This window comes from Physeter macrocephalus, chromosome 1 (genome assembly GCF_002837175.3).
Source record: "Physeter macrocephalus isolate SW-GA chromosome 1, ASM283717v5, whole genome shotgun sequence".
Lineage (NCBI taxonomy): Eukaryota > Metazoa > Chordata > Mammalia > Artiodactyla > Physeteridae > Physeter > Physeter macrocephalus.
The window spans coordinates 39,958,188-39,973,206 of record NC_041214.2 but is presented as its reverse complement, the minus strand read 5'-3'; the positions used below and the strand labels follow the sequence as shown (position 1 = coordinate 39,973,206).

At 40.8% G+C, this 15,019-nt stretch overlaps 1 protein-coding gene across 9 annotated transcripts in view; it reads left to right on the top strand.

Moving 5' to 3' along the window:
• Positions 1-15,019, top strand: part of TBC1D5 (TBC1 domain family member 5) — a 553,958-nt gene that overhangs the window by 411,848 nt on the left and 127,091 nt on the right. For all 9 annotated transcript variants that reach the window (XM_055078836.1, XM_055078755.1, XM_055078770.1 and 6 more), the window contains one exon: positions 10,650-10,756. In XM_055078836.1, coding sequence (XP_054934811.1) covers positions 10,650-10,756 — 107 coding nt within the window. The remainder of the gene's footprint in view (positions 1-10,649; positions 10,757-15,019) is intronic.

Sequence of the window (15,019 nt, the reverse complement as noted above, 5' to 3'; positions counted from 1 at the left end):
CCCGCATACCACAAAAAAAAAAAAAAAAAAGAAAAAAACATTGCTCCTTTTTATTTCATTTTAGATCTCCCCTTACTCCTCAGCCATTATCTGTCTATCTGCCAGTATTTCCATCTGTCCTACCCCAGAATTTCTGTTTCTCTATTTTCTCGTTAAGAGCATGTTCAACATTATATTGATGTCAAAATGCAGTTAATTTCAACTATAAATTGAATGTGTTTGTCTTGTCTGGAAAAGCTTTACCCAACCTCAGGGACTAGGAATAAAGACTCTCCCAAATCACACAGTGATGTGCCACAGAGTTTATATCAAAGCACAAACTGGGGGTCTTATTTTTGAAGGAATGTTTAAACAGTTCCTGACTGCCAGCTCTCTTTCCTCTCAGACATTAAATATTGTCAGTTATTTTTATGACCATCTCAGATGTAGATATTAATATACCCTTTGGGTTACACATGTACCATTTATATTACTTTATGTTTTTAGGCTGATGTACCAGAGTAGCACGTTGTCTTTTTTTTTTTAATGTTTAGATTTTTAAAGTAAAACAGGCTATTTTTTGGAGAATTTCTGGCTCACAGGAAAATTGAGTGGAAAGTACAGAGAACTTTCCACCTGCCTCCACACCCACATACGCACTGCCCACTGTACTATCAGCATCCCTCACCACGGCAGTCCATTCGTTACAGTCGATGAACTTACACTGACACAGCATCATCACCCAAGTCCATGGTTTACTTTATAGTTCACTCTTGGTGTTAGACATTCTGTGGGCTTGGACAAATGTATAATGACATGTATCCCCCCCGGTATATCATACAGAGTAATTTCCCTGCCCTAAAAATCCTCTGTGCTCCACCTGTTCACCCCTCTCTCCCCTCTAACCCGTGACTACCACTGACCTTTTTATTGTCTACATAGTGTTACCTTTTCCAGATTGAAATAAGGTTGAATCATATAGTATGTAGCCTTTTCAGATTAGCTTCTTTCACTTAGTAATATGGCATCTAAGTTTTCTACATGTCTTTCAGGTCTTGATAGCTCGTTTCTTTTTAGCACAGAATACTATTCCATAGTATGGATGTACCACAGTTTATTTATCCACTCACCTACTGAAGGACACCTTGGTTGCTTCTGATTTTTGTCATCTATGAATAAGGTCACTGTAAATATCAGTGTGCAGGTTTTTGCGTACAGGACATAAATTTTCATCTCATTTGGGTAAATACCACGGAGACGACTGACTGCTGGATCATATGGTAAACGTCGGGAGTTCAGCTGAGCTGGGCTCGAGAGAGAGCCGAGCTTCTAGGTATCGGAGTAGCCAATTAACGCAACAAGTCAAAAGTGGAAGAGTTAAGCCTTTAGTCACTTACTGTGGTGGTATAATAAGCAGGGGTCAAAACCTGGAGAAAACGCCAAAGCCTGTGTTCCATTTCACCCACGGAATGGCACACTGGTTGAGGGCCAGGTGATCAGCACAGATGTGTGGTCTTCTCACTGTTGAGGGAGCCCTGAGCAAAAAAGTCTGGCAGTCTTATGGACCCTGAGATGGTGGCAGTGTCAGAGGGCGGGAGGTGAGGCGGAAAGGCGAGGAGCGGAAGAGTACTGGCTGCTAAGTCACACGAGGGAAGGCATCTTCACAGTTTCCTCCTCCTGCCCCCGCCTGACGAGGACCACTGCCCAAGGCCTCAGATAAGGCCTCAGATAAAGAGATCTAAGAATGAAGACACTGGGGCTTGGAATACAAGTATGTGGACGATCATGCCTGATGAGTTGGCCTTAAGTCACACGAGGGAAGGCATCTTCACAGTTTCCTCCTCCTGCCCCCGCCTGACGAGGACCACTGCCCAAGGCCTCAGATAAAGAGATCTAAGAATGAAGACACTGGGGCTTGGAATACAAGTATGTGGACGATCATGCCTGATGAGTTGGCCTGAGACCTTGATTGCAGCTCCTTTCAGAGGGTACAAGGTGCTGGCTGTGCACCGAGTCCGGACTGGGGAGGGCAGTTCTCCCCTGTGAGACCTGTCAGGGAAAGCCTTTGGTATTAGGCTTCTTCAAAGAAAAGGAACCAGTAGAATATAGAGAGAGAGAAAGAGAAGAGGAGACTTCTTATAGGATTCAGCTCACACAGTTCTGGAGGCCTGGAAGCCCCACAATCGGTTGTCTGTAAGTTGGGAACCAGGAAAGCCAGTGGCATAATTCAGTCCAAGTCTGAAGGCCTGAGAACCAGGGGGCTGATGGTATAAGTCCCAGAATCCAAAGGCCTGAGAACCAGGAACTCCAATATCCAGGACATCGTAGCCCAAAGAGAGAGAATTCACCCTTCCTTGGCCTTTTTGTTCCATTTGGGCTCCCAGTGGATTGGGCGATGCCCACTTATTGACAAGGGTGGATCTCTTCACTCAGTCTACTGAATCCAGTGCTCATCTCTTCCAGTCGCACACTCACAGACACACCCAGAAATCACGTTCACCGGCTATCTGGGCATCCTTTAGGCCGGTTGAGTTGAAAACATAAAATTAACTATCATACCTTTCTAATTGCCTATGGTCAGGCCTGAAAAATCACACACAACTGCCTTTCAGTATGGCTGTACTACTTTGCATTCCCACCAGCAGTGCGTGAAAATTCTTGTTGCTCCACGTCGACACCAGCATTGGTGGTGTCAGTGTTTTGGATTTTGCCCCTTCTACTGTGTCATATTGTCTTTTAAATGTCTATTTTTTGCCTCAAAAGAATTTTTATTTACACAACTCTAGAAAAAGAGATATGAGAAGAGAATTATTTTCCTGCTGAAATTCTATTCCATGTTCAAAATTAATAGTTGATACCCCACCCTGGCCTTCTATAAAGGGGAAGAAGGGGATTATCTCCTGTACTGTAATCTTACCCTTCCACACACTTACTCCCATTCCACAGTTTTCTGTTGCCCTGGAAAGCAATATGACAGATGGATTCAGGAACTCTAGGATACCTTTTATGGGCAAAAGCCAGCAAAATTACATGCGTCACTGGAATTTTACCCAGGAATACTCAAGCTTCCATGTCCATGTGTTCCTGCCAAAGGAGAACGTGAATAGTCCTGCAGGGTGACTGGGGCCATTCTGTCTGATGCACAGAGAAAGGAAGATGGTGATCTTTGCTTCCTGACTACTTATTTCCCCATTTCTCCACCCAATTGCCTCCCCACCTAGATTCTTCTTTCCCTTCAATCCAGCTGCCCAGGTGCTCAGTAGAAATGTCATTAAAGTGCTAAGGATATCAGATATGAGATGTTATATTAAGGTCCTGCATTTACCTCCATTGCTCCTAAAACCCCATTGAAATAGCATCAACCCATAGGACACAGAGAATTAGGAAGGAGACAATTAGGGTAGTTTTGGAAGCAGGAAAACAGATGGGTGAGTGATGACTGACTTACCAGATCCAAGAAAGCTAAGTAAAAATTGATAATGGAGAAAGCCAAGAAATAGCCCATAGAATTCCTAAAAGTGCAGAAATTGGCAGTGCTGGGTGCTTCTGGAAATTGGTAGGGGGAGGGAAGGAGTTAAGACTAAAAAATGAGAACCGGTTGAAAGTCTATTTAAGAAGCAGTTACACCCAGATCTCCAACTGTACCTTCAGGATTTTTCCTCTGTGGACAGTAAAGTGGAGGGTCTTTGAACCTGGGACTCAGGCTATTTCAGCTACTGTTGAACTGCCAGTCTTCTTTCTCAGGACGTGAAAGCTAGACTGTCTCCCTCTGGGAATAGTTTGGGAGAATCTTCTCTGAGGGAATATAGTCAGCACAAGAGAAAAGGCTTGGAGTGGCCCAAGAGTGACCTATGTCAACCCCAGCATTCACAAACCCACCCAGCTATGCACACACAGCTGTCTTCAAGATACCTTTGTACTGCCCCACTCCTCCACACGAGCAGGTAGCCCCAAACCACCACACGATTGAGGAGAGCGTTGACATGAAAGCAGAGATCTAAACAAGCAATCAGGAAGAAAGCAACTTGGAGGCCACAGAGACTGTGCAGGGAGGAGAAAACTTCTCAGAGAGCTAGGAAATACATTATTCAAAGGAAAAAGTGTAATTGAAAAATAAAGTGTCATGGAAATAGGTGGTTGGAATATAAAATTGAAAAAGTGTCCCGGAAAGAAGCACATGAAACCGTGAGAAAGCAAGAAAGAAAATTAGAGGACCAGGCCAGGAAATCCAACATCTAGCTATCATGATTTCTTATTAAAACAAAAAAAAAAGAAGAAGAAAAGGAGGGAGGGATGGGTGAAGGAAGGAATAAGAAACACAAAATAAACAAAATAAAACGGGAGGGAGAAAATCATCAAAGAAGCAAAGAGAAATTTCTAGTTCAACAAAGGAACATGAGTTTCTAAACTGAAAGGGCCTGTTATGTATGAAAACAGATGCAAACCAAGGTATTCATCATCAATCTACAGAACAATGAGGGGGAAGAGAAGAGAAAACAGATCACAGAAAGGATTAGGAATTGGAATCGTTTGAGGCTTTTCAGCTGGAAGCCAGGAAACTCTGGAACAATGCTCCCAACAATCTCAGGGAAAAGTATTTCCAACCTAGAATTCTGTACCTAACCAGACTATTAATTAATGTCAAAATAAAATCTTTCAAACAGAGAAGTTTTCAAAAAATTCATGTCCTGAGCATAAAGCTTTTGGAGAGATGGGCTCCACCAAAATGAGGGAGAAAAGCAAGAAAGAAGCAGGTAGGTACTCTAGGAAATAAGGATACAACATGTGTAAGAGGTAAAGGACATCCTCAGGGTGAGAGAGCAGGCCAGAGGCCTCATGAGCAATTTCCTCAAAAAAAAAAAAAAAAAAAAAGGAAATTGACAAAACATCTAAATTTTTTAAAAGTATTAAGGGGAGGTTTTTATGACTAGCGGAGCATTTAAGATTAAATTATTGTTAAAAATATACACAGCAAAACAAATGAAAAAGCAGGCAGTTATAAATTCCAGGAAAGGAACGAGGCTATACAAGAAAGGAAGAGTACTCATGAAATACTGTGTTGTTCAGCTGTGATAACATTTGCCTGGTTATAAAAATGAAAACTCAAGAAATTGTTCTAACCAAAATTTTGATACAACTTCACCTGGGAGAGACTGAAGAGGGACGTGGAGGTGGGTGGAGGGTTGAGTTTCAGTGCTGGGGTGTGGTTGTATATGGCAAATTGTACACACATTATACATGCTTACTGACTTTTTTTTTTTAACATGTTAGAGATGGTAGTTGTTCTCAGTCCATCTTGTTACCTTGAGAAGGTATATCTAAATATGAAATAATTTGACTAATGTTTCACTTCAAAATGTTCCAGTTGTAAGTATAGTTAACTCTGACTCAGACATAAGCTGATGGTCCCATTGCTTTAAAGTTTCTCAAAACAATCGTGTCTCTGGTTATCATTACTGAGCTCATTATTTTTTTGTTTGTTACTACTGGAGAAACGTATTTTATTTTTATTTTTATTTTTTTTTAACATCTTTATTGGAGTATAATTGCTTTACAATGGTGTGTTAGTTTCTGCTTTATAGCAAAGTGAATCAGCTATACATATACATATATCCCCACATCTCCCTCTTGTGTCTCCCTCCCACCCTCCCTATCCCACCCCTCTAAGTGGTCACAAAGCATCAAGCTGATCTCCCTGTGCTATGCGGCTTCTTCCCACTAGCTATCTATTTTACATTTGGTAGTGTATATATGTCCATGCCACTCTCTCACTTCATCCCAGCTTACCCTTCCCCCTCCCCGTGTCCTCAAGTCCATTCACTATGTCTGTGTCTTTATTCCTGTCCTGCCCCTAGCTTCCTCAGAACCGTTTTTATTTTTTTTAAGATTCCATATATATGTGTTAGCATATGGTTATTGGTTTGGAGAAACTATTTAAACCAACTCCCTTAGACCAGAACAGTTGTAGGCCCTTTAAAGCAGGGCCCCCCAACCCCTGGGTACAGGTCCGTGGCCTATTAGGAGCAGGAGGTGAGCGGCAGGCGAGTGAGCGAAGCTTCATCTGCCGCTCCCCATCGCTCGCATTACCGCCCAAACCATCCCTCTGCACCCCCGCCCCCCATCCGTGGAAAAATTGTCTTCCACAAAACCGGTCCCTAGTGCCAGAACGGTTGGGGACCGCTGATTTAAAGGTAGAGGCAGCAAAGTCAGCTCTGCTTCAGGTGGTGGGAGTGCTATTTATTTAGCAAGAGTCAAGCAAGATGGGGAAGCACATGACCTCACATCCATGCCGTTCTTACAGAATCCCTACAGATAGAGTAAACGCTTTTTATAAATGAGAGAAATAAGGTTTAGTGAAGATAAGCAACTTGCCTAAATTCACACCCACAGTAAATGACTAGCCAGCCTTCTGAGCTAGATCTAATCTAGATTGTCTGATTTCAGATTCCATAGGTTTTCCTAAATGCCGCTCACCTGTGTCTTAACCGTCCCTAAATAAGCACTTCAGAGTGTGGCTTTAGTACTTTGTTTTTAAAGCATATACATCCTTGTGTGCATCCTTGTGTGCAAGAGTTAACACCTGTCCTTCTGAAACTCTTCCAAAAAACTGCAGAGGAAGGAACACTTCCAAGCTCATTGTATGAGGCCACCATCACCCTGATACCAAAACCAGACAAAGATTCCACAAAAAAAGAAAACTACAGGCCAATATCACTGATGAACATGGACGCAAAAATCCTCAACAAAATACTAGCAAACCAAATCCAACAATACATTAAAAAGACCAAACACCACGGTCAAGAGGGATTTATCCCAGGGATGCAAGGATTTTTCAATACCTTCAAATTAATCAGTGTGATACACCACATTAACAAATTGAAGAATAAAAACCATATGATCTTCTCAATAAAGCATATACATCCTTGATTTCAAATGTAGGTAGATAGCAAAACTCAGTCTTTTTTTAGTCTTTCACTTTTTTTTCCTTGTGTCACTGCCCTGCTCTGATAGAATAAACACTGGAGAAGGAACAGAGTTGTGGATTAGTTTTTGAAGTTCAAGACAAATTTGCTGCAAAGATCATAACTAAATTCTTATCCTATCAGATTCCTACTATTTTATTTTAAAAATAGTTCATATTATTCTCTTTCGAGTACGCTAAATTGGACACAGTTATTCAAAAGGGACTTAATACTGGCACATGTAATTGCAAATGAAAAGTGCAAGTTTCCATTAAGAAATTAGAGGTGGAAGTACAAGTACAAGTTTTCATTAAGAAATTAGAGATGGCGGGCTTCCCTGGTGGCGCAGTGGTTGAGAGTCTGCCTGCCGATGCAGGGGACACGGGTTCGTGACCCGGTTCGGGAGGATCCCGCATGCCGCGGAGCGGCTGGGCCCGTGGGCCATGGCCGCTGGGCCTGTGTGTCTGGAGCCTCTGCTCCGCGGTGGGAGAGGCCACAGCGGTGAGAGGCCCGCATACCGCAAAAAAAAAAAAAAAAAGAAAAAAGAAATTAAAGATGGCATTATCTGAAGGCAGGGGGCAAGAGAGAGGTGAAACCTTACCTCATACTGCAAAAAAAAAAAAAAAAGAAAAAAGAAATTAAAGATGGCATTATCTGAAGGCAGGGGGCAAGAGAGAGGTGAAACCTTACCTCTACCCAATTAGGTTTTCCTCAGATTCTTTCACAAAATGATTGAGAGATAAACAGGCAAGTTGATTACCATGTATACCTCATGTACATACGGGAGATACCCAGGGGAAAATGAGCGACCCTCAGAGAGATGGCTTTAGATTTCAGGATTAAATACCACCTCAATAGAGAAAGGGAAGGGGGGATGTAGGCCTCTTAGGGGAGAGTAAATGATTTTTAGGAAAGATGAATGGACCCTGAGAAGAATAGATGCAAGGTATCTTTGTGACAAAGTTTGTCTGGAGGGATTTATGACAGTTGAGTTCCTTTTGGAGCACTTAGGGAGTTAAAGATAAGGGGAGTTCAGAGAAAACCTCTCCAGCTCAAAATAGTCAGTGTACCAAAGGGGCATATTTGGGGGTGGCGCGTCCTGAACCCCTGTAGCCATACTTCAGGGTGCCATGTTCTGCTACCTTTCACAGCTCAGACTCATTCGCCATCATAACCCTAGTGCTACTGCCTGGCACGGGATTTTGTAGATGCTCAGAAAACCTACATGATATTCAGTGACTGGAGGGATGGATTGGTGGATGGGTGGATGGATGGATCGATGGATGGATAAGAGAAAGAACGTTAGCTCCTTCGTTTGTTATGCAAGTAGAATATTAATATGTTATTTAGCTTCCCTTATTTTGTAAAATGTATTTTATTTGTATTTGTAAAATGTATTTTACAGCTTCCTATAGTTTCAAAAGTTTTTTCAAGTTGTAATAACATAGGATTGTCGCTCTGGTCCCTCCAAATAAATGCCTACCTATGTCCAGCTGCTTTACACACTGGGTTAATCTGATCTTCCAAGCTACTTAAAACTACTACCTAAGAGTACTAACATTAATTGACTTTTCTATTTGCAGTGATTATTTGCATCCATTATGTCACTTGATTTTCAAAACAATGGCCTTTCAAAACAAAGCCCTGACCCTGCCACTAGACTTCTGAATTTCAAAACTTGGTCTACCACCAAATCACTGTGTGATCTGGGCAAATGATTTAATCCCTCCAAGGATCAGTTTTCACATCTGTAAAACAGGGATAATAATAATTGTACCCTGTGATAAGATTGTCATAGAAGTTAAATGAGATATGCCGGTAACGTTCTTGGTATGGGGCCTGGCCTGGTCTCGGAAAGACTTCAACAATTCGTTATCATCTTAGAGGTAGTAGTAGTGGTAACAGCTGCTTGTTGTTACGTGTCTGCCCTCTGTACTTTCATTTTCTCCAGGGTGAGGACTGTGTTTTGTTCATCTCCGCCTAGCCTCCTAACATAGGGCCTGTCATGGATTAGGTACTCAACAAATGATTATTGGAATGATGAGGTAGGCAGGTAAATTTTTTTAAAATCGTAAAGTTGTTTTCCAAATGACTGAACTTAAGCTCTGAGAGATTACTCCCAACAGGTTTTGAGTGGCTGCTATAAATCAGTCACTTAGATTATGTCATTGAGTCTCCAGGCAACTTTACGAAACATTTTCAAATGGCATCCCAGGATGAAAGCCCACATCTTTGAATCCCGAGCCCAGAGCCATTTCCACTAAACTCTCCTGCCTGTCTTACAAAATATACAAGAATTCTTCCTGGGTCAGTTACTAATATATAACCATTATAGCATTTGGGAAAATAACATTATGAGTTAGAAAATGAATTGATTATCTAAGTTTTATTTATTTGTTAGATCACAAAGAAAACTGGACATGAAAATGTTATACTATTCTCAGTACCCTAGGTTTTTGAATTCTGGAGTAAAAAAGACCAAAGGCAACTGAATGTGAATATGATAAAATGAACAAATAAGAAAGGAAGAGTCTGAACAAATAAAGAAAGGGTAGGATAAGTGAGTACTTCACAAATGAAAGCAGATGTATGAAATTACAAGCTGTCATATCAGCAAAGGAAATGAAGATGATAAAGTGGTTCCTTACATAGATTATAATTATTCATTTTGCCCAGTCCTGTCACCTTTCTCCATAATGTTCATGGGAAGGGGAATGTTCCCAGCAGAGGAAGGAAAGAAAAACCTAAGAGTCAAGGGTATTTCTGATCACAAAAAAATTATCTTTTGACTTACGTTGTTTCTAGTGAGTCACAGTTGTTTTCCTATGGAATATTTTTCAGCTAACCATTCTGATGATGAAAAGGATTCAGTCACAACCACAGGAAGTTGCAACTGTAAAGTTTGTTCACAATCATGCTGCCGAGGCCGTCAGCCTGGCTTACAAAACAAGAGTCGCTAATGGGCGCAACTGTGACAGCAGTGGCACATGGATTGCCAAGAAATGAAGTAGTTTATATAGACCTGCCTGAAAAGATGTGTTTAATAATTGCAGCCATAATTAGGTTGATTTGGGGAAAAAAAATTAAATGACGGCCTAAGGAACACAGTTAGGCTTATCTATGAAGATTTTGACACTTTTCCTCCAAGAAATGCTGCATAAATATCTTTCCTAAATTTCTTGTTACCTTTAGGAAAACAAATAATTGGAAAAAATCATATTCTCTTTAATTTTGAACTATGTAATATTTATATATACGAAAAATAAATGTAACATATGTAAGTTGTGAAGCATAGTAATCAGGGTACATAATATTTTATGAGAATTTTAAGCTGGTTCTTTCCCATTCATAAGATTTTTGTTACTAATTTCCAAACAGCAAAACTAGAGACATTTAAATACAGCCATATAAATGGCAATAAATGTGCATGCTTCTAAGAGTTTATTTGTGTTGCAAGCGCACACATATATCTATATCTGAGGCTCTTCCTTCCAACACTGCCCTGACGATGAGTGCTGGTATATTAGTACAGTGTGCTGCTTCAAAGACCATTTGGTAACAATCCCCTCTCCCCATTTCCTTTTGTCCAAATCAGTGAGTTATTGGTTTGCTTTCTTTGAATCTAAGTTGTTAATTTTGTTCCTCTTAGTAATGCAGATATCTGAAACAGCATTGCTTCTCAATTGCTTTTTTTTCCCTTTTATTTAGTGATCTCTAGTAACTACCAGACCTGCCTTGGCCTTCTGATGCATTACCCACTCATTGGGGATGTTCACTCGCTGATTCTTAAGGCTCTGTTCCTTCGCGATCCCAAGGTAAGCTTTCCATGTGGGATGTGCACAGTTTTAAGTGGGGTGAAAAACTGGTTTCTCTACATGACTCCAAGAATTCCTAATGTAGAATTTGCCTAATAGCAGATGAATTGCCTACAGGCCACAACCCCAGATACCTGATGGTCTAGCAACTCAGTGGGCAAATTCAAAGGACACTGTCCTGAGAAACAGGAGCACACATCTCTTGTAACTCAGGAGGTTGTTCTGCCCACCTGCTTCCTCGTAACTCAAGGAAATAGTTGAGCACCTGCTTCTCCTTATAACCACACTTCGCACCCGGGGTCCAACTGACCCAGGTATAGCCTCGTGAGCCATGTGAAGACCAAGACATTAGAGCTCTAAACAGGACCAGTTTTCTAAGAGTTTATGATGCAGTGAAACACTAAATTATTTCACATTATGAACATGTATTTCTTATTTTGCGGGTGAAGAGTAACCTAATAAAGATTTAAAGAGACTTTAATGCTGATTTCTCTATTTGAACTTAAAGCAAGTCACCAAAATTTTCTTTACACTCCAGAGAAAAAGTGTGCTCTTTTACAACTAATGTTACATTTCTTGAAAATAAGAACATTTAATGATCTAAAAAAATCTGTGAATCCTTGATGCTTTTGAGCCAAACAAAAATATTGGATGAAGTATAAGAGAGAAAGCTTCAAACACGAGGACTAGGATGCCAGGCACTGGGTGGTAATCCCAGCCTTTGGCTCTTTGGCAGAGCTCCCAGCAATCGTGTTGGCAGTTGTCGAACTGTCTTTGAGTCAGTCTGTCTGTGGATTCCACTGCCAGAGCTCTATCTGATCAACGTGGACCTCCAAGTTCAACGTACATTTTGATTCTGAAGGATTTCTGTCCTTTCATCGGTTGTTGACTTCAACATTTGAGCATGTATTTATTCTTTGCTTGATTTAAAATTATTGTTTTCCTGAGCCTATATCCATTTTCTGCAGAAATACACAATTTTATGTCAATTCTACAAGCATTAAGAAAAATTTTCTCCAAGGTTTAAGAGAAAAAGAGTAATAGCATGAATATCTAAAAAATAGTATTCCCCACTTTTACATTCAGGGTCTTACCAAGTAAAAACAATCAAGATAATTGTCCAAAAGTTAGGACTTTAAACTGGTATTTCTGAGACATGAGAAACTGGGCAGGAGGAGGAAGTCATGTGTAAAAAGCTCTTGAGAACAAGTTCGTGGCATGATGATATCTGTAGGGGAAGAGAAAGCAAGCTGCGGAGCACTAAGGGGGTTTCAGACGGCCAACCCAGCAAGGTGGTAGTTTTAGTTAAGTGTATGTAATGGCTGATCCATTGACATTATTAGTAAATGTCAAGTGATAACTAACATCACCTGGCATGTGTGCTAATTGGAGGTCTATCGCAGTGTGGTGTCCTGGGTCTTGCCAGGGGCCTGAGCTAGGAATTGGGACACTGGGCCAAGTCTTGACTCTCCTACCAAATGTCCTTGTGATCTGGGGATTCACGCTTGCTAAGTCTTGGTCTCCTCTTTTGTTGCCTCTAACAACCTACCCAAGCAGAGCAGCCTTTGACCATAAAGAACTGACGTCTAATGATATAATAAGATCCAATACAGTGCTACAAAGGCACAAAGGAAAAAAAAAGTAAGTTTATATATATCGTAAAAATCCACAAGTGGGGCTTCCCTGGTGGCGCAGTGGTTGCGCGTCCGCCTGCCGATGCAGGGGAACCGGGTTCGCGCCCCGGTCTGGGAGGACCCCACGTGCCGCGGAGCGGCTGGGCCCGTGAGCCGTGGCCGCTGGGCCCGCGCGTCCGGAGCCTGTGCCCCGCAACGGGAGAGGCCACAACAGAGGGAGGCCCGCATACCACAAAAAAAAGGCACAAAGGAAAAAAAAAGTAAGTTTATATATATCGTAAAAATCCACAAGTGGATAGAGCTTTCAGTGTAGTTCACGTCAACTATAAAGTCACAGAGGAGGCCATGTAAAGAGAGGGAAAGACGATGCTAGTACCCCACCCGTAGCCTCTGAGAATCCAGACCTCAGAGTGCTTTAAATGTTTTCTATTTATTAGCAACAATGAAACACTTAAATCAGAGTAAGTATATAAGCACACAAGTCTCTATGAAGTGACCTAGTAGAAAGAGGAGATTTGAGGCATGAAAGTTTACTTTCCCGTATCCCAGCTTCACATGGCAGTTGTGCTGAGTGCTGCTGACAGACTCAATAAAATAAAAATAAACAAGGAGCTCTGGGCCTCCCTAAATTCATTGTCAGCCTTCAGAGAAGCACTTCATCCTACCACTATCCCTAAATCCCAGTGGAGACTGCTCAGTTGAGAATAGACTGCGGTAGAGCTTGAGACACGGAACTGTTACTTGTTTTCTATCAGATGTCAGCTTTACTGTGAAAAGATTTCTCATTTGAACAGACTGAAATAATGGGCTGGTAAACTGTAATCATAGGATCATACTCCTTCACGTCTCCAAGTACTTTGATATGCTTCATTTGGTCCTCACTACAAGCTCCGAGACAGCAGAGCGGTTTATCTTTCCTTCTTTTTCAGTGCAGAGAGGTTAAGGCCATGTGGCTTTCCCAAGGCCGAAACGCTTGTAAGCTTCCAAACTAGCTGGAATGGTTCCATGACCCTTGTTTCTACTCATCCCCTCCTGAGGTTCCCAGCCTCTGTTCTACCTCCTCCAGGAAGCCATTCCCAGACTCAGATAAGACCCGTTTTCCCTTTGAGTCCTCATAGCCCCTTGTAGTTTAGCGATTTGCTTGTATCTTCTGTCAATTATCCCTCCTCATCATCCTGCTCGTTTGTTAGCATTTAGCTCTGTCCTGCAGTGGTTGGTATTAAGAAAACAATGGTAGAGTTGAATGCTGACTTAAGCACTGAGCCTCTTCTAATACTGACTCTAATCCAGGTGGATCTCACTCACCTCACATATTTCTGGAACCCATATCCACATTCCACAGAAACCATAGCCAATGGTATATTTGTCAGCTGCCATTTTTATCAAGATGGTGAAGTGACCCTACAACTTGAACTGAAAGGGCATCTAGTTCCTTAATTTAGTATCGATCAGAATTGTTTGAAAACCTGTTATCACCTTCAAATATTATGGAACAAAGAAGACACAACAAAGGAGCTAAATAATATACTTCACTTAGACTGTGCAAATTTCAGAACTGCAAAGAACTGAGAGAGTCTAATTCAGCTTCTCCTTCTGTATATGAACAAACTGAGGATCAAGGTATTTGAGAGACTTTTTCAAGGTCACACAGCTTGTCAGTGGCAGAGCTAGCCATTGAACCAAGGTCTTCCAACCACCTTTCCACACAAGAGCTGTAGCTTCATTAGTTTTAAAAATAGTGGAATCCTAGTTACTGATATTTCTCATACAAATTCTTTTATTTGTAGTAGATACTTATTTGCATCTGTAGTAAATGAAACTGCCACGTATATAAGTGACCCAAGAACTACTTGAAATATTTGTAAATGTATGCTGTCTGAAGAGACTGGATACCAAATATCTGTAGCATTCTATACACTGTTCACCTTACGATATGGTTTCTATACTTAGCTCTTCAGACCACAATCCTGATTCTCGTTTTCCTTTTATTATATTAGAATCACTGAGCAGATTTCCAAAAACAATCCACTAAACGAAGTAGAGGAATGGAAGGATGACAGTCTGAAAAATATGAAGTGATTAAAAAACATTGTTCTAACTAGTTGTTCAAATTCCAAAAAAAATTTTAAAACCCAGTTAGAAACAAAAGTCATAGAAAATGTGAACATATTGTGTTCCTTAAATAACCAGATGTTCTCTCCTTCCTGAAGGCAGTAAGGGCTAGGAATAAAAGGTTTAAAACTATTGTTTTAAGTTAACTGTGAATTTTGCAAATCTGTTTTTTACCCTTCAGCAAATAAAATTCTAATACAGCAACATAAGCAAAGTAATTTTCATTTTTCGGTCCTCTCTTATTTGTGTTGTATGTTGAAGTGTTAACCTTATCACAAAGACTTATTACAAATGAAATACAGTACATGAATTAACATTGTAGATTATTCAGTAAGAATTTGACAGCTACCATTTGTTTTGAAGACTAGAATAGTCCTCCAATATTATATTTCTGGTAAGTTTGTAAGCATCCCTTTTAGCAGTGACTGTTATTGTTTATGGGAGAAAATTGCTAGAAATAAGAGAATTTAATTTTACAGTGATTCTTGTACACAGAAACACAAAATAAAATATATAC